Source organism: Ranitomeya variabilis, chromosome 4 (assembly GCF_051348905.1).
Source record: "Ranitomeya variabilis isolate aRanVar5 chromosome 4, aRanVar5.hap1, whole genome shotgun sequence".
Lineage (NCBI taxonomy): Eukaryota > Metazoa > Chordata > Amphibia > Anura > Dendrobatidae > Ranitomeya > Ranitomeya variabilis.
In genome coordinates, this window is record NC_135235.1 from 208237759 (window position 1) to 208257662 (window position 19904).

Consider the following 19904-nt stretch of genomic DNA (forward strand, 5'->3'; position numbering starts at 1 on the left):
GTATGTCTTGGCTGATGCAGTCTTCCATCTGCAACGCTCCAGTTGATTGACAGGTCTTCTCTTCATTCCTGTCAATGAACTGCAATGGGGGTAAGGAAAAGCCACCATCCCCTAAGACATATAGTCGCAGCCCAATTTTTCAAAGGTATATTTACCCTGCAATGGCACAGCGGTTCAGGCAGCATGAATCTAATGACAGGTTCTACTGATGAGCGAACGTGCTGGGATAAGGTATTATCCGAACATGATGGGGTGCTAATCGAGTGTCTTCGACGTGCTTGAATAATATGTTCAACAGTCGAAACACACGAAGGGATTGCCTAACAAGCCGGCACCTTTAACACATCAGAACATTGCTGAAGTGGTGGGACACATAGACAAAGTCCTCCTCAAGGGCACGCAACAATGTTAGCATGGCGTCAGATTGGTACCCATAGCGGTACCCTGCAATAGGACATAGAAGTTGTCTCTAAACAAATGCAGGAAATCCCTGCATGTTTTGCAGCTGTCGAACAGCCGCGGGGACTCTGACATTTTATTCATGCACGCCGAAGACACTCGGTTAGTACCCAAGCATGCTCGCTCATCACTAATCGGTTACTTTAAAAAATGCATTAACGAAAAAAAGTCATATCCCTCCTCTTTGTAATGCAGAACCCACAGACAAGAGGAAAGAAAACACACAGACAATATGAAGAATCAGGCAGAGAGGCGTACATGATGGCATTTTAATACAGCTATCAGGAAGAGGTTTGTTTGTTTTTTTAACAAGATCTTACTACCCTGGAGATGAAACCGTGGAGATGTGTAAAATCATGCAAAATAAAAATAATAATAATGGGTAATATGAGGGAGGAAAAGGGGGGATAAACGGTGTTAAAAATTAAAATCCCACTGAGAATATGGATAATAAAGCTGCAAATCTGTGAAGCAAAAATATATTTACAAGAGACGACTTTTTAAAACGAGATCGCACAGCAAACAAGTGGCCTGTGCACGGCTATCTAGGAGTTTCCGGCTCTGACAGGTCTGTGAGCAGAGGGGGGACGAATTGTCAGGAGTCACATAGATTTATTTCTAAAGATAAGGATCTCTAAATTCCACAAATATTTGCATAAAAGTTTTTCTTCCTTCGTTTCTTTTTCTTTTTAATTCATTTAAATTGACAATATTTCAACAAGTTATAATAGTCTTCTCCAGCTCAAATTAACGGTAACGGGAGTATGGCCCCCCCCGGATCCTTTCCGCTACGGTAACTCTCGTCATCGTCCATTTTCTTGCCGTGTTTCCGGAAGTACTTGTACCGCTGGACGTAGGCTTTCACCAAGTTATTTACTTTCACCGGGTTAATTTCTCCACTTTTGCTATGGCAGATCTGTAAGGGCCGAAAACAATTAGTTACATGACTTCTACTGATACATGCAGATATTAAATCAAATCCTGAAAGTTCCCCATCGCCGCCATCTTTGTGCTCCTAAGACGCCCAGCTAAAGAGGATTGTTGTTTTGTCTACATACTGCAATACGGTAGTATCACACTATAAAAGAACAAGTCCCCCATAGGGGGGGGGGGGACTTACAAAAAAATATATATATTTTTTTTAAATAGTACATTAAAAAACACTATAAAGTTTTTATTACCACCCCAATGAACGCCAGAAATACAAAACCTAAAAAAAAAAAAAAAAAAAAAAAAAAAGGCGGAATTGCATTTTTGTTCCCCTTTACAACTTGTCGTCCGGCAAAAAAACCCTTTGATTACACTGATGGAAAAATTTAGAAGAAGGGAAGAAAAAAAAAAAAAAAAAACCTAAAGTGGAAGAATTAAAAAAAAAAAAAAAAAGCCAAGGTGAGAAACATTGTAAGGGCTTTGCACAGTATTTGCGGCAATTATTCATTTGTTCCATAAATGCGTAGTTAAGCAAGTTTTATTTTGCTGCTGTAGTTTTTCTAGCTGAATGCTTTTACAAAACTGGTACGAATCTGAAGTGCTCCTCCTCAGTCCTGTGTGCTTTCAGAGAGGGGGTCTACACAGATCTCCACACTTGAAACATGGGGGGTAAATACCTACTGTCTTATGGACGACAGAGAAAACAGAATACAAATAAGTATTAGTGTACATGTTGGGAAAATAAGTGCAGGATAGAAGCTGTGCTGACATGTTAGCTAATAAAGAGAGCAGCATCCTGGATTCACACAGAGCTCACATCCAGCCTGTATTACTCAGAGAGACACTCACACAAGAGTAAAGGATGAATGTGCATGAGTGGAAAATAAGCAGAGGATAGAAGAGGAGTTGACATTAGCTAATAAAGACAGCAGCACCTTGGATATACACAGAGCTCACATCCAGCCTGTATTACTGGGAGGGACACTCACACAAGAGTAAAGGATAAGTGTATGTGACAGGAAAATAAGCAGAGGATAGAAGCTGAGCTGACATATTAGCTAAAAGACAGCAGCACGTTGGATATACACAGAGCTCACACCCAGCTAGCTACTAACATGTAAGAATCATTTTCCCATTAGATAGATAGATAGATAATAGTATAAAAAATGGAACAGCACAAATCCTCTACTTATCTTCAGGTGCAAGGCCCAAACAACCTGTCCTCTGGTTGCTTTCAGTCCATATACTTCACAAAAGCAGGCAGCACTCCATATTCTTTAAGATAATGTGCAGGAATTTATTTAACCCACATCTCCGTGCAACGTTTCAGCTCTGAATGAGCCTTTCTCAAGCTTGAGAATATGGAGTGCTGCCTGCTTTTGTGAAGTAGATAGATAGATAGATAGATAGATAGATAGATATAGTTAGGAGATTAGTTAAGCTGGCGTCGTCCAGCGCGTCTTGATATAATTAGATTATTAGAGTATTTGCACTTACAGAAGAACAGATGAACCCACCTTGTGTACGGCCTTTCTTAGTATATCTTTATAATCATCCTTTGTGATCTCTTTCCTCTGGTAATACGGCTTAATAGCCAGTTTCACCTCTTCCACGGCTCTCTCCTGTGTATGCAGCTTCTTCAAATACTGATTGGGAAAAGAAGAAAAAAAAAAAAAAAAAAAAAAAAGGATTCAATAAAATGAAAGAAAAAATAAAAATAAATTATGAGTGCTTGGTACTACCTTGTCCGTGTCTCCTCTGCCTTCGGAGCTTGTGCTGCCTTCCCGTTTTCCCAGCTCACTGATGGAAGTAGTGTTGAAGAAGGAGCTGCAGGTCGGGCCGGGCAATAATTGCGTGTTTAAGCCTGCGATTCCAGTAGGGGTAGGAGGGCTGGAGCTACTACTGAGGGGTAGACCGCCGAGAAGATACGGAGGTGCCGAATGACCCATGATGGGTGGAGGCTGGTTCATCAATGAGGTAGAAGGCTTGCCGTGACTGAGGATCTGTTGGGGAAGAAGAATTCTTCATACAGTAAAATGCAACAGGAAAAAAATAAAAATTATATTATATACAGTGGGGCAAAAAAGTATTTGGTCATTCAGCAATAGTGCAAGTTCCACCACTTAAAAAGATGAGAGGCGTCTGTAATTTACATCATAGGTAGACCTCAACTATGGGAGACAAACTGAGAAATAAAAATCCAGAAAATCACATTGTCTGTTTTTTTATCATTTTATTTGCATATTATGGTGGAAAATAAGTATTTGGTCAGAAACAAACAATCAAGATTTCTGGCTCTCACAGACCTGTAACTTCTTCTTTAAGAGTCTCCTCTTTCCTCCACTCATTACCTGTAGTAATGGCACCTGTTTAAACTTGTTATCAGTATAAAAAGACACCTGTGCACACCCTCAAACAGTCTGACTCCAAACTCCACTATGGTGAAGACCAAAGAGCTGTCAAATGACACCAGAAACAAAATTGTAGCCCTGCACCAGGCTGGGAAGACTGAATCTGCAATAGCCAACCAGCTTGGAGTGAAGAAATCAACAGTGGGAGCAATAATTAGAAAATGGAAGACATTCAAGACCACTGATAATCTCCCTCGATCTGGGGCTCCACGCAAAATCCCACCCCGTGGGGTCAGAATGATCACAAGAACGGTGAGCAAAAATCCCAGAACCACGCGGGGGGACCTAGTGAATGAACTGCAGAGAGCTGGGACCAATGTAACAAGGCCTACCATAAGTAACACACTACGCCACCATGGACTCAGATCCTGCAGTGCCAGACGTGTCCCACTGCTTAAGCCAGTACATGTCCGGGCCCGTCTGAAGTTTGCTAGAGAGCATTTGGATGATCCAGAGGAGTTTTGGGAGAATGTCCTATGGTCTGATGAAACCAAACTGGAACTGTTTGGTAGAAACACAACTTGTCGTGTTTGGAGGAAAAAAGAATACTGAGTTGCATCCATCAAACACCATACCTACTGTAAAGCATGGTGGTGGAAACATCATGCTTTGGGGCTGTTTCTCTGCAAAGGGGCCAGGAGTCACTGATATCAGATTATTTATTATGCCCTAATATCGGTCCTAATACCATGGCTCCATTGATGCTTTGGAGGATGCTCTTTTCAGTATCTCATTCCTGGAAGTCGTGTGAAATACAAAGGGTGGCTGTGAATGATGAAGGAGCCACTGAAGACCAAGCGTCTGGTCAAGATTCCTATGGGATTGTGTAAACCCTTATTTGATGGGGAGTAACTTGTCATATGGACTAGATTCTCTTGCACTTTATATTTTTATGGTTATAATATTTATTCATGTTTTAATCACTACCATTATGATGTTGGATCACTCCCTGCCCCTGGCCCAGCTATAGATGTATATTGTGGTTTAGGGTTTATATATAGGAGATATTTCCTTCGGTTATACAGGTATATTTATGGTCCTATATAGAGGTACTTTTTATAATTTTATAATTAAAATATTTATCACTATTGCACTTTCTCTATCACGGTTAATTAACTCACCCGGTCACGGAAATATTGCATTGTGATTGCAAACCCAATATGTTTGGGCTGTATTACGCTTGGCCAGCTTTATTATTACGGGTTATCAGGGTCTCTCATATTCATCACTATTTATAATTACTTTATATTAAATATATGGTATCACTCTCCACAAGTGTAGCACGTTTATATAATAATCACATTATATTTTAGACAATACCATATAGTATCTTTATAAGTCGAGCTTTCTGCATAGGAATGGTAGTGCGCATGCGTGGTGTATCACATCACCCTGCATTTACATAGGCGCTCTGCCTCGGGTTCTTGCACTAAGTCAGGCAGAGCCCAAGGAGCGCCGATGTGTAAATGCGCTTATATGGTCTGGTGATGATCACCGCATGCGCCGATGTTATCATTCTTCCTTCTTTCTTCTTTTTTGTATTAATCATATATAATTTTGCGCATTATGCGCTCCACAAGCGGGTCACTGATGTCACTATCTGGTGCGGACCTATAATATACGTGTATACCCGGTGGAATACCGGCTGGGATTTGGATCCGCCCACTCCTTAGACGCAAGATGCTATGCGCTCCACAAGCGGGTCACTGAGGTCACCTTTTAGCGCGGACTCACAACACACGCACATCCGGTGGTATACTGACAGGGAATTAGATCCACCTCTCCCCCGGGCGTCTATTGGTAGCCATGGATATAAATAATCATACCTTCCATCCTTTGAGCACACCCCCGGAAGAAGCTAAGGGCGAAACGCGCGTCGGGGCGAACAGGGGAACACGCCACCACTCTCTATCTTTATACCGGCTGAGTCACTGATATCAGGTAATATGCTAAGCGCAATTTGACTTCATAAACTGTGTATTACATGGGCTTCATGTGGATAATTTTGGGAGCACTTCGTATGTCTTTAATAATTGATGCCACGTACTAAATGGATGCTTTGATAGCGCTACCTTATTTATTAGATCAGTTCATATGATATACCATCGCAGCACCAGTTTTGCTAACTTTGTTGCATTGTGGAGCTCATGTGTTCCATTACTTTAGTCTTGCCTTTCATGCAGTGTCCTTTTGTAACTTTTGCTGGGAGTTATATGGGAGTATCTTTATAAATATACCCGAATGGGACATTAAATGAATATATGCATATGTACTCTACATAACCAGCGAAGATAAACAAGGGGATACTGCATGTTATGATATGTTGTGTCTTTTCAGTATACTTTATAGAATATATATTTGGGTGGTGACTCATTGTTTCCCTGGGTATTATTTGGATTTTATGTCCTGTATTTTTTATCTCTTACATGTTCTAATAAAACTTGATTTGTATTGTTAAAAAATCTTGGTCCTCTTCTTTGGAGCCTGGGGGAATTCCCAATGAGTCTCATATGTGTTGTTTTAAAGGGGCCATGGACGACTGATCCGGGTACATGAAAGAATAAATGGGGCCATGTATCGTGAGATTTTGAGTGCAAACCTCCTTCCATCAGCAAGGGCATTGAAGATGAAACGTGGCTGGGTCTTTCAACATGACAATGATCCAAAGCACACCGCCAGGGCAACGAAGGACTGGCTTCGTAAGAAGCATTTCAAGGTCCTGGAGTGGCCTAGCCAGTCTCCAGATCTCAACCCTATAGAAAACCTTTGGAGGGAGTTGAAAGTCCGTGTTGCCAAGCGAAAAGCCAAAAACATCACTGCTCTAGAGGAGATCTGCATGGAGGAATGGGCCAACATACCAACAACAGTGTGTGGCAACCTTGTGAAGACTTACAGAAAACGTTTGACCTCTGTCATTGCCAACAAAGGATATATTACAAAGTATTGAGATGAAATTTTGTTTCTGACCAAATACTTATTTTCCACCATAATATGCAAATAAAATGATAAAAAAAACAGACAATGTGATTTTCTGGATTTTTTTTTCTCAGTTTGTCTCCCATAGTTGAGGTCTACCTATGAGGTAAATTACAGACGCCTCTCATCTTTTTAAGTGGTGGAACTTGCACTATTGCTGAATGACTAAATACTTTTTTGCCCCACTGTATATATTCTCTACACACATACATACATCAGATTATATATAGAAGAATAAAGATGAGATATATATATACACAGCCACAATTACATACATATAAAAAAAAATGATAAAAAAAAATCTAAAAACAAAAACGACATGCATCTCTACCTGATTGGTAGCTTGGATTAGCTCCTGTGCCTTGGCTCTGCTCGCCATGTTAGCTTCTTCCATCTTGAAAAGCAAAGCTGTCACTGAAAAAGCAGGACACAATAAAATTACTTCATATACACACACTTCACTACAACCCCTAACATTTCTAGATTTTATCATATCATCAAATACAGAATAAAGGGCTCCAATAATGTAATATTTGCTCCCCTATCCGTAGAAGTTTTTTTTTTTTTATTCCCTACAAAAACTCCTCATTGTAAAAAATCCAGACTAAAACAACTGGCTGCAGCAGGATCCTCCCCCCACTGCTCATAAACTGAACCCACTCTATACTACTAGAAAAATTCAGTGAAATGGATAACTGGTGGGAGATGCAGCACGTAACCCTTATACAAATACATTGATATTTATTATTTTTCTTAGTTTTGTCACCAAAATGTCAGCTCAGGTGTTTCGCAGCGTCCCCTATTTCAGGGGATGTTGGGTGGAAACTAAGATCCTTGATGTGAATTTGTACAGGAATTATCACCCCAAACTAACTATATCCCTAAGCGATAAAATGACGCAGTGATAAAAGGGCATCAAGACCCATGGGAAAAGAAGACGAAACGCCGCCCATCGGACCGGACACAGGGCAATTACATAGCCCAACAATTTGAGGTGACAGATTCCCTTTAAAGCCGGCCGTGCACAGAAGCTAAACATCAGCCAGCATGGGGTTACGCCAGCCTTTTGGGGACACTAGGTCATAACTCGCACATATTTGCAACCCCTCTAGAAACCTGTATACACAAGATCGATGGTTGGGAACTGGAGTAATGCAAATGTACTTACATGCCAAAACGCCACTGGTGGTACAGTCCACTCCTGACTGCAGGTTCCACGACATTGGCGCAGGAGGTGGCGGAGGTGGAGGGGCTGGACGAGGAGTTTCTTCTTTAGGTTCTGACATACTGTCAACCTCCAGGTCGGTACTTCTATCCGGGTCTGGAGGCAGTTCCTCTGGCATGAAGGACACATCTGGAGTCTTGCAGCTACTGTCTACAGTCTGCGAGTCAGGAGTGAGCTCCTGCTCGTTGGCCAGTTTGGGAGGACTGGGGGGCTTCACCTTCATCTCTGTCTGCTCAGTGTCAGACCAGATTGGTTCATCTTTGGCTTCAATCGGGCTTAGGATCTCCTGACTGCAGCTATCTGCCTTAGATTTCTTCAGTGAGGCTTTTGTTTTCAGCTTCTTTTTCTTCTTCTCTAGTGTCCCCTTGGTTTTTACCATAGTTCCTACGGCTCCCGAGGTCTTTACTTTCTTAATACCGGTCTTGGTTTTTAAGCCTTTAATTTTCTTCGGCCGTAAGAGAGGTTCTTTTAAGTCTTCCGTTTCAGGCTTGGGCCGAATGTGCTTGATCTCAGCTATCTTTTCTTCCGATTTAAGAAACGGAGAACGGCTCTCTCTATCCCGACTGAATTTCACCCCGATGGATCCGGCCTCTTTCACAGAGGTTGTACTGCTGACTCCTTCACGAATCAAAACAGCCACTTTGGACTGAAGTTTGACCTTCCTGGTGGAACTTCCTTTGCCGTCTTTATGACTGGTCTTAATTTTTTTCGGCGTCTTATCCTTTTCGGAGCGGACCTTTTCTCGGTCTAACTTCATAGGCTCTGGTTCTGGATCAGGGACATCTTTGAATCGCTTTTTATACCTTTCCCGACTGTCATCAGTGTAGGATCTATCCCGCTTCCTATCCCGTTCTTTCGATATTTTCTGCCTACTCTGTCGATCTACCTCTACCCGCTTTGAGTCAAACTCCATGGGCAACCTCCTTTTGCCAGAATCTGATCTCCCCGAATGCCTGTGAAAAGGCTGACTGCATTTACCATCTCGGTCATCGAGAGTTTCGCGGTCAGAATAGGTTTCAAAGCTTAGTCCTTCAGAATCGTAGAGAACTTCTCTTTTTCCTGACAGCTCAGGCGTGTGAAGCATTTCATCCCTATCCAATTTCTCTGCTGGGTTGACTGTGATAGTTCGCTTAATAGTAAAAAGATCGGCATTATTGAGCTCCTGTATGGAAGGAGGCACTACTGATCGACTGTCTCGCCTCCTCCGTTCTAACAGCGGAGGATTTTCGATCTTGGGTTCATCCAATGAGTGCCTTGATCTTGGCTTCTCTTTATCCTTCCGTTCATTAGCGTGACGGGAAGTCCGTCTGTCTCTATTCCTTTCTCTAGATTTCGAACGTGATCTTTTTTTCTTTTTCTTCACCTCTGACCGATGTTTATCCCTGTGTTTATCTTTTCGAGACCGATCAGTACTACCAGAATGGGACCACCGACGCCTTTTCTCCTTTGATTTCGACCTCCGACTTTTCCTCCTCTCAGCTGACATACGAGAAGACCCTACAGCGGATAAGCTGGTGCTAATAGAAGGTGACCAAGAGCGTGATCTCCTCCGATCTCTAGACCGAGATCGAGAAACCTTACTGTTCTTATTGTAAGAGCGCGATCTAGAATGTTTCCGCTCCTTCACGTCCTTTGCCAGTTTTTTTGTACTGGACCAGGAAACTGATGTCCTTGGTTCTTTCGATCTTTTCCGCTCTCTTGATCGCTTTCGCTCTCGTTTGTTTTTTTTACGACTACGGGAGCTGGAAGGCGAACGCGATTTTGACTTCTTTTTAGGCCTCGAGGGCGATGTTGATTTTTTACGATACCTCTCTCTTCGTTGATTTGTGATCTTTCGTCTCAGGTCCAGCCCTTTCCATCGGTTATCCATTTGATTTTCGCCAAAATCGATCTGCAGTGCCCCTTCCTCGTCTGAATCTGCATGCAAAGATAGAAAGTCATCTCCTTCCACCATTCTGAGTGGTCTCTCCATGACACGACAGCGGCTGCGGAACAAAGGCAATGGACTGAAACAATCTTCATCCGGCTGGACAATTTCTCCTTCTTCGATTTCGGAATCGTATTTCCGATCCGAGTCGTCATCGCGATCCCTCCTTTCGGAGGAATGCCTGCGTTTGTGGCGTGATCTCGACTCGCTTCCGAGTTTGGCAATTTTTTCTAACCGTAAGTAGGATTTCATGTCTGGCTTTGCTAAAGACTCTAGCGATACTTTAATTTCGACCTTAGATATGGATTCTGCTTCGGACGTGAAGTCTGTTTTACGGTTGAAGTCTTTTCCAACATCTACAGTAAATACTCGTCTTATTGGCTCCACAGAAGTATCTGGTGAACTGGCTTCGTTCAGGGTCGAATCTGCAGCTGGTGCTTCATCTACAGTATTTTCCTCGGGTACTTTCGGTGAAGGTTCCTTTACCTCCACTTCATCTGTGGTGTCCAGATCTATGCTGGAGCTAGGACTATAAGGTTCAAAATCTAGTTTGGAAACACTTCTGGGAGCCAAATCAGAGGAATCTTTGGAAAGTCTTTGCTCCTTTTTATTATCGTCCACTTCATTACCACCCTCATCCCCGTCAACCGCCTTCAATTTTTCACTTTCAGCAGAATTTGCTTCTTCCTTGTTTTTGTCAACGCCAGGAAATTCTTGGCTTAAGCTATTTTCATTGTAAATACCAGCCAGGGCTACCGATATTCGCCCTTCAGGATGGGATTCGCTGCCTATTTCGTCATCATCATCGTCGTCCTCGTAAGGTGAAGGGCTGCGTTCAGAGGAACTTGGATTAGAGCCGGTGGGGTCGAAAGGATCATATTTTTGATCTTCCTGCTCCTCCATTTCCTTCTCTGGTGAGTCCTCATAAATGTAATCTCCGTTCACGTTCTCCTCGTCTGTAGGGTGAAAAGGGTCATAAATATCTAGGTCTTGTGATCTATTGGACTGCGTGCCGCCGCTGTCGCCAGCGGAAAGTGCGGGATTCTGTGAGGAGGACGATGAATAGGAGGAACTTGAATCTGTTTTCTCCAAAGCGCCTGCAGGTTGTGAATGCTGGTCATTGGACGTGGACCCTTCTCCACCAAGTGGTCTTTCTTGTCCGCCAGTTGGCCCAGTGCCATTTCCTAGAGCTAATCCTAAAGACACTAAAGCATCAAGTTGATTTTTCATACATTGATTATTGCTATTAATCAGATTAGTCCTGTTTGAGCAAAGTTTATTTTGTACCCTAGACCCGGAGAAGGCATCTGATGGACCTTTGTCAGGCCACAGAAATCCCGGTACTGCAGGACTTTTCTGCTGTAAAGTCCTGTCCAGGTCATTGTGTTGAACATGCTCTGAGATCTGTATTACATCCCGTTTTGCGCTCCAGCCGGCTCTGTGCAATGTCCTGGACGTGCAAGATTTTAGATTTAGAGGGCATTTAAGGGGTTCCAGAATTTCTCCAGTTCTTGGGGGCCCGGATAATGTCTCTTTGATTGCTGATTGTCCTTCTGTGAGCTGCAGCCCTGAGGTACTTAGGCACACTGCAAGCACAGGGGAAAAAAAGATAAGGAAATATATCAGCAGGATATAAGAAGTAGCACAATACAGTAAAACGTTTATAGGCTTTTCCAGGATCACAATATTGAAAGCCTAGACTTGAGATTGGCCCTCACTATCCTGATATTGATGGCCTATCGCTTGCCGTTTAGTGCGGGTGGTGCGTCCCCTTCATGGTTTTTGTCACTATACAGAAACGTGCAGGGGATTGCAGCGCTGTCCCATTCAGTAACAGGTGGAACTCACCAATAATCGGAAATCAGAAGACCACGGGAAAGGCCTTTAATAAAACCTCATCACCGTGTACACTCACCCGATTTCTGAAATCTCCAGCGTCTGTCTCCTCTAAAGATTCCTGAACGAGTACTTGAATAAGCTTCAACGTCTCCGAGTCTGACCTCCGCCACAAATTCGACTTCGTCCATTTCCTCCATCGAACTTAAAGGGGAGGGAAAACAAGTAAAACGGTTATTAAAATTGATAAAAACTGCAGTAGATCGTGTGCGACTAAATGTTAGACCCTGCCTAAATTAGAAACCGCTGATAACATATTGGATTCTCGGTTATCCTAAGATCAAGGGTGTCTAAACATTATTTCTGAAGAAGTGTGGCCATAAAAAGGGGGTGTCTACTTGGACAAGACCCCAATAATCCGCTCTCAGGACATCAGCGAGTATTACATAGCACCTGTTTAACTGTTTGCCGATGCACTGTAAACGTACGTCACACTTTGGGCTACGGGTGAGTGGAGCGGGAATCTGTCAGCAGCTTTTTGCTATGTAATCTGACATAGGGGCAGACACCCTGATTCCAGCAATGTATCACTTAGTTTACTGGGTGCAGCAGTTGTGATAGAATCACAGTTTTTTTTACCACATATCTAGCAGAGCTCGGAATGCTGAGCTGTGTATAACCCCGCCCACACCACTGATTGGCTGCTTTCTGTGTACACTGTATCGGTGCTGAGGGTGTAGTTGGACCAGGAGGCAGGAGACACCTAGTCCTGTAGTGATAATCTCCTGCTGATAAAACACTGATTGTACTGAAACAACAAAATACAGCCCACAGCTGGAATCAGGGTCTCTGCCTCTACATCATGCTATTCTCGGATTTCATAACAAACCCCTGCTGACGGATTTCTGGAAACAGACAAGCATAATTTTTATCACCAAAGATTTCCCGCTACAGTAGATCCAGTTGACTTATTATATTGCGGCAGATACTCACTACAAATCTTCATATTCTAGACTCTCCTCTACAAAAGACTGGAGACGAGATCCCGGTGCGGCGATTGTACTACAAGTCCGTTGAGCATATTCCAATGCGTTAGACAAACTAAACTGCGGATCTGTCGTGGCTTCAGGAACCTAAAAAAAGACAAAATAGGCAAAAATGTCACTGCCTTATTCTTTTCAACAAGGGTTAAACACTGGTAAAGTCTAAATCTACCTACTAGTGAAAAGAAAACATGGCAGAAAAGGATTTATTACTGTGTAAGTAGCGATCTTAACTCACGAGTTGGAAAAGTTGCCAAAAGTCACGGTTCACCTTCCAGTTTACAGTTATTCATTTTTTTTTTTTTTTTTTTTTTTTTATATATATAAAAAATGTATAAAATGGTCTAAAAGTTGAAAAATAATTTTAAAAAAAGTGATATTTTCAACACTAGGGGGAGCAGCCGCTGACATTTGTCATGAAAAGCTAAAGTACTGATAGCTCGCTTTACGACTGCAGTAAAAGTGGGCGGGATCTGGTCATGCATCTGACGTCACTCCTCCCCTTCTGGGCGTTTCCAAAAGGATAAGGGAGGATTGAGTTTAGGATCACAGTGAGGAGACATTACAGGTGACTGCAAAGAGATTGTGATGTTTTTTTTTTTTTATTCAATTTTAATTTTTTTACCAAAAAGACACAATTTTGATTATTTTTCTGTTAATGGTATTTCTCACGGGGGGGGGGATATTCATTTTATATTTTGATAGACTTTTACGGGTGCAGCGATGCCACGTTTCTTTCTCCTTATAAATACATGTCAGGAAAGCTGGTCCCGGGAACAGACACTGGGATCTTCAACTGCTGCAACAGGAGGAGGTGTTAGGGAGGGGGGCAGTGATGCCTACAGATATCTGAGTGGAGCAGTCATATCATTGCAGCTGACAGTAAGTTCACAGTTCAGCAGACTGTATCACACATGATAAAAGTAGACACGCAGCTCAGAGGAAAATTACTGTGATCTGAGAGGAGCCATCATGCCACTGCAGCTGCACCATTCAGATCACAGTAATTACCTTAAAACCCTTACCAGGTCCGCAGAGAGAATTTCATCCAGTGACGTGTATGTAATTCACAGCTGAATAAAGTCACCTCTAGTGCACAGACCTGGTAATTACAGTGATCTGAGAGGAGCAGCTGCATTATCATGACTGCCCCGCTAAGATCACAGTAATTATCTAAAAGCCCTCACCAGGTCTGGAGTGATAATTTCATCCAGTGATGTGTAATCACAGCTGAATAAAGTCACCTCTGCAGCACTAGTGCACGGACCTGGTAATTAGTGATCTGAGAGGAGCAGCTGCATTAACATGACGGCTCCGCTAAGATCACAGTAATTACCTTAAAGCCCTCACCAGGTCCGCAGGGATAATTTCATCCAGTGACGCGTAATCACAGCTGATAAAGTCACCTCTGCAGCACTAGTGCACGGACCTGGTAATTACAGTTATCTGAGAGGAGCAGCTGCATTGACATGACGGCTTCGCTAAGATCACAGTAATTACAGGTGATAAAGTGAAAATGTAACTACAGATGCCCAATTCCGCCAACTAAGGCTCACTTGGAAGGTAAATGTCAGATTTGGATGGCATAGTGTAGCCTTACGACGAGTGTCGCAGGTTTCCAACACAATATGCATATAATATGCAAATAACTAAGGTCCCATCATACATACAGAGTTTTCGTTCTCGGCACAGAGACTATTGGGCTCTTCTGCATCCACGGGTCTCTTCGATGGTTTCTTCTTACAAGTCTTTTTCGGTTTTGAACATTTGGATTTTTTTAGATCTATAAAATAATAATAATAATAATAATAATAAATAAAAAAAGGTATAATACCCCAAATAAATAGAAAATGACCTCTTTATAGTAGGGCATCCTAGTCCCTCTAGGATGTTCCCTTGCAATAGTGGGCAGTTATGGGCCAAACTTACAAGGCCATCCACCCTGTGCTTTCAGCTGGCCCCTCATACTGGGTTTCAGGGGTCTACTGTGGGTAACATACCTGTAACCCTGCGAAGCGACTTCTTGCTTTCACTGACGACTTGCTGCAAAGCTTTCTGCAATAAAAAAAATCCTTTACAAAGATGTCGAGATGGTACGTTGGATGATCCACGACTACACATCACTAGGTTGAAGACCCCTAACAAAACATGAGTTTCAGGAGGTCCCACCGTGGTGCTCCCACTCTTGACAAGGTCTTACATTTCTGGTTTCAAAAAACCTCTGTCCTCCAGCTGCAGTTTGATTTAAAAAAACGCCAAACTCACCCTCCCCAGGTCCAGCACTGTCAAGTGTCTGTTATTGTCTGCAGCGCTGACGTCGTGTCGATGGCTCACCAATTGGCCGCAGTGCTGTCGACGTAACATCAGAGCTGCAGGCAGTAACAGACACAAGGAGCAGCGGAGGAGACTCTGCGCTGGACCCGGGGAGGGTGAGTAAAGCGTAATTGAAGGTTTTTTCGAAACTGGAAATAAAAGTGTGTGTAAAGCGCTATGGAATGTGATGGCGCTATATAAGAAAAGCATACTAATAAGGAATGACCCATGTATGATTACCAGAATAATGTGTCCGGGGCAGAGCACTTCGGAAGGATCCTGTTCGGTGGCGTCGGCGGGGGGCTCGTCTTCATCCTCTGATATTGTGGGTTCTCTCGTTACCTCCTCTTCCTTGCTTTGTTTCTGTTCCGGGTGGTCTTCGGCCATTACTGCAGTGTGAAATTACACACCTATAAGGGCAGAAAAAAATACATGGGGGCTACGGATGATGACTTAGGAGGTCAAACATGGTGGGATACATCGGCACATAGATCAATGCCCTCCTGGAGATGATGGGAGTAACTGGAGGGTCCTAGGGAATATTCTGGGACGATAGCAAAGTATTTGGCTGGCACACGTAGATGTAGTGCCGTAAGCAACTCTCAGCCCTTGACGTGGACGTGAGTGGCGCTAACATTTTAATGATAGAGTTAAAAAAAAAAAATAATTACTGATCAGTCTTTGTAAAGTTAAGAATCCTTGTAATAAACTCCCATGACCTTATTTTGGTTTCTTCTCTCAAATACCATACAGAAAGTGCTGTGTTATCTGCCTAGTTCAGACTCTTTTAGAAGCCGCTTTTAACTGCTGCTCTAGAAAGAATTGGTATTCCAACACTATTTACAAACAGTCCCTGTCTGAGCATGATGAGGGAGGCAGCAAAGGTCACAAGTGTTCGTAAATAGTGCTTGAGAATGGATTCCGCCCAGAGCAGCGGTTCAAAGCAGCTTGTAAAGGAGCATGAACTAAGCAGGATCTACTTCTACTGTCACAAAAATGGTCCCCAAATGACTGCAGGCATTTGACACAACAGGTACTCCAGTGTCGGCTCTTCATTGCTGCTCCACATCATATCACTGCTGCTGCCAATCATTAAGCTCCAGCAGCTCTGCTGGTGTAGAAGGCACAAGGCGCTGAGCTCGTAGATTGGCTGCAGCCAATACAGAAGAGATTGGCGCAGCGGCAGTAAGCCGACAATGAGCACCTGTTGTGCTTGTTGTATTAAATAGCTGCAAACTTTTTTTTTTTTTTTTATAAAAGTGGAGACCCCCTTTAAGAGAACATTTTCAGCAAGGTGTTTGAGAGAAAAGGAAGCAAAATCAAGTCATGGAGTAAATGATAAAGATTCTTAATTTTGCGGGAGCTGAACAATAAGCTAATTAAAAGTATTACTTTCCATCGATCTACCGTCAGGTCATAGACAACCCCTTTAAGTGTCAATTAATGACTGTGTCTCACCAGCCTGGTATGGGTTTTAGATCGGGTTTCCTTATAAAAGCTTTGATGCCGTCAGCTGTATTTTAAGCGATCGTTCTCGGCGACCCCTCTCTGCCTTATGATGTCACTTCCCGTTTTACCCATTAAAGGGCATGTCCCAACCCCTTTAAATCAACAGCAAGACGACCCCCAGTTTCTCTTTCGCTAGCCTTCTGGACTTGGTCAGTATCCTTGTCCATACTTGTAGAAGGAGATGATACCTGCAGCCCATCCGGGTTGCCCAGGTCGTCCAGGACGGGACTTCTATACGAGAAGTCACAAGATTTGCTGCGTCTCCCAGGAAAGTCTCAAGAGAGATCAGCAGATATCAGGACATGGGCCATGTTAAGAAGAGAGCATCAACCTCACAGCAATATCTGCTCCATTGTGTGAGGGGAAACATGTACGACATGACCTCCAGTCCAGAGTCTCTCAGAGTCATCGATGGTGGCCCCGAGACCTCCAGAATGTCTTCATGATAAGACAAGGTCCACGTCAACATCATCCAGCTTGAATGGTTTGTGGTGGGACAGTGATGGTCTGGGGAGGCCGCACCAACCACCACGATGGGTCAGACCATTAGAGGTTCCTCCTGGTGCAGGACGATCCTGGCCTCATGTGGTCAGACGGTGGGAGCAGCTCCTGGATGATGCCATTGACTGCTCTTCACCCAACTGAGAACGTCCAGACGCCACCTAGCAGTGCCACAGACAGTCCAGGAACTCACGGATACCCATCTGCTCCAGGTCTGGGAGGAGGTCACCATCCATGGTCCCATCAGCAGCCTGCCCAGACATGGTAGGAGGCACACACTACTGATCACATCATGAAAATCCTCCTCAAATTTCAATTTCTCACTTTGATGAGTTTAGTTTCCACTGACCCAATTTATATCGAGAACGATCTGAACCTGAAATCCTTCATTTACGGAGATTCCAAGTGTGAATTACGTCTTCCCGCCATCGTAGACCTAAGCGAAGGCCGAAATCTGCAATGTCCACTCCTCAACAAGGAGACGACAAGTCATGGCATGATGGAATTCTCAGGATGGAGACCTGTCAGTGCAGAAATCCTGGCACCTCCAGCCTTGGGGTCATTAATGGTCGTCTGAGGAAGGTTCTGCCACAAATCATCAAGATCCGCTGCTGGCAGCGCCTTTGTAATCACTGACGTCCGAGTCTGGAAAATACGTGGTCACCATTTGCAGATCCTGCGATTTCCAACACTTTTCCCTCCGGCTGTTGTAATGTGATATGACAAAGATATTGCCCATATTCTGGGGGATCAGCACCCAGCTGCTGTAAAACTACATCTCCCAGCATGCCCTAGCTGTCAGCGCCTTGTCAGGGCACGCTGGGAGTTGTAGTTGTGCTGTAGTCTGCAGCGATCTCACACAGATGTCCCATATCGAGCAGCATATACCTGCAGTGGAGGTGTGATTGCCTCTGCAGGCCGCACAGATCGGCTGCAGCCATCGATTAGCTCCATCCCCGGCAGCAGACCCCTCCCTGCCCCCCGGCCTTCTCCCCCGGTCCTCCACCGCCGCCGCCGCCTCCCCGGATCCACCGACTCACACAGGCGCCTGCCGCTCACAATCCGCCTCAGCTAGGACGGCCCGCACTGGCCAAGGACGATTTCTAGGTGGATTTCCCAGCTTTTACAACAAAGACAGCTTCCCCATCTCTCCAGCGGCCGCCATCTTACCCCGCTGCCTTCAGCGGAGTCCTAATGGTCGCACGGCATGCTGGGCGTTGTAGTCCTGTGGCGTAGACGGTCACTGCGTAGGTCGGGAAGCCACAGCTCAGTCAAAGACTACAAGTTCCAGCGCGCACCGCGGCCTACGCACACCAGCCGGCTCGCCCCTAGACGAAAGGTACGACGGGAAATGTAGTTTTTTATACTCACGAGAATACTGTAACTAACGAAGGACGAACTCGGTGATCCAGAATGCAAAGCGGCAGAGCGGAAGTGACTCGGGACAAAGCACGGATGGAATGCCGGGAGTTGTAGTCTATGCGCGCTCATGCAGCAATTGCGCATTCCGCGTTGTGCAGCTCTGTGGGCGCTGATTATGGAGAGATTCCTGTCAGGACACTGTTCTAGAGCTTTATTTTGGTTCCTTTTCACTTTTATTTTTTCCTCCAGTTTTAACTTTTTTTTTAAATTCTTTTCAGTCCATAGAATTATGTCCTTTGCGTCTATACGATTTTCTGGGCGGTTTTTATTACATTTCTTTAACCAGAAATCAGCGACTCGGAATTTAGATTTTTATCCCCCTTCCAACCTCTTAGGCGACGTTCACACGATGAGTTTTTGACGCTACGTTTTTTTTCTGTGCAAAAAAACAAATAAAAAATCATGGTCTTCCAGTCCCAGCAGAGCGTATGGGGTTTATAGACCACTCATGCCCACTGTGCTGATTTATTTATTTTTTATTTTACGCAGTGTAATCAGACCTACAACCTGTCAATTTCAGTGAGTTTTATGTGCACATTTCCCCCATAAATTGCATCAAGTGTGGAAAATTGTAAAAAAAAATCACATATGACTGAAGATGTGAGGTTGAGGGTTATATTAATCACCTAGGCAGGTTGACGATGCAATTGGTTTTATTTCTTCCGTCCACGGTCATCCTGCAACTCTAGGCCAAAATACAATGACCTCAGTCCACAAGACCCCAACCCTGGATCGGTAGTTCCGTACCCCCGTACCAGGTGATTCCCACTGTCTCCCAGCTTTTGGTTGGCCCACAGCTTTTGGTATCTCTAACCCACATAGTCACAGCCTAAGTGCTAGGGGTCGAGTTCCCGCCTCTGCACAGGGGGAATCTCGAACCATCTCCGCTGCGGTCTCCCATTCTACATCAGCCACAGTGGAGCCTGCTCGACGTCGGTCCCAGCGCTAGTATCACTTCATGTTATGAGCTTGCTATTTGTGGTCGCGCCTGTATGTGGATAGGGTTTGGCTGAAATAAGCCCCTAGAATACCAGCACCTCCGGTGAGGAGTTTGTATGAATGTATTCAGGGCTGGCTAACAGCCACTAGAATTCCGGTTCCACCGGAGAGGAGTGTTTGTGTGCTTCTCTGTGTGCGTGACCACTGACTGCCATCAGCTCAGCAGTTAGCTGTGTTCCTCTGTGATGCTAACAGGGCACAGCGTGTTCTTTTCAGTGCGACTCAGTGAAGTCACTGAGTTCACTTATACCGCCATATAGTGCCGCCATCTTCTAGCAGCAGGTTCTCTCCTGCACGGTTGACCCCGGGCTGCGAACGCACCAATTATAACATCTATATTAACTCGGTGATTG

General features: G+C 44.1%; 1 protein-coding gene across 2 annotated transcripts; it reads right to left on the reverse strand.

Moving 5' to 3' along the window:
• Window positions 1-714: 714 nt before the first annotated feature.
• On the reverse strand, window positions 715-18464 carry SCAF1 (SR-related CTD associated factor 1). 2 transcript variants are annotated; one of them, XM_077259793.1, is made up of 11 exons: window positions 18301-18464; window positions 15361-15530; window positions 14808-14862; window positions 14478-14590; window positions 12758-12897; window positions 11844-11968; window positions 7945-11514; window positions 7108-7190; window positions 3132-3392; window positions 2907-3035; window positions 715-1375 (listed from the first exon to the last, which is right to left on the reverse strand). In XM_077259793.1, exons 2-11 carry the CDS (start codon window positions 15505-15507, stop codon window positions 1202-1204), a joined length of 4797 nt encoding a protein of 1598 aa, XP_077115908.1. In that variant the 5' UTR covers window positions 15508-15530; window positions 18301-18464; the 3' UTR covers window positions 715-1201. The 2 variants fall into 2 exon arrangements, with proteins under 2 accessions (XP_077115908.1, XP_077115907.1); XM_077259792.1 differs by having other exon boundaries at window positions 18171-18464.
• Between the last annotated feature and the right edge of the window lie 1440 nt (window positions 18465-19904).

Bases quoted from the DNA above. Each gene is read 5' to 3' on its own strand.
- SCAF1 (XM_077259793.1), bottom strand. From the start codon at position 15,507: ATGGCCGAAGACCACCCGGAACAGAAACAAAGCAAGGAAGAGGAGGTA. The intron at 14,863-15,360 runs GTAATCATACAT...TTTTTATTGCAG, and splicing joins GCCCCGGACACATTATTCTG to AAAGCTTTGCAGCAAGTCGT. The intron at 12,898-14,477 runs GTATGTATGATG...GTCTTTTTTTAG, and splicing joins GTGCCGAGAACGAAAACTCT to GTTCCTGAAGCCACGACAGA.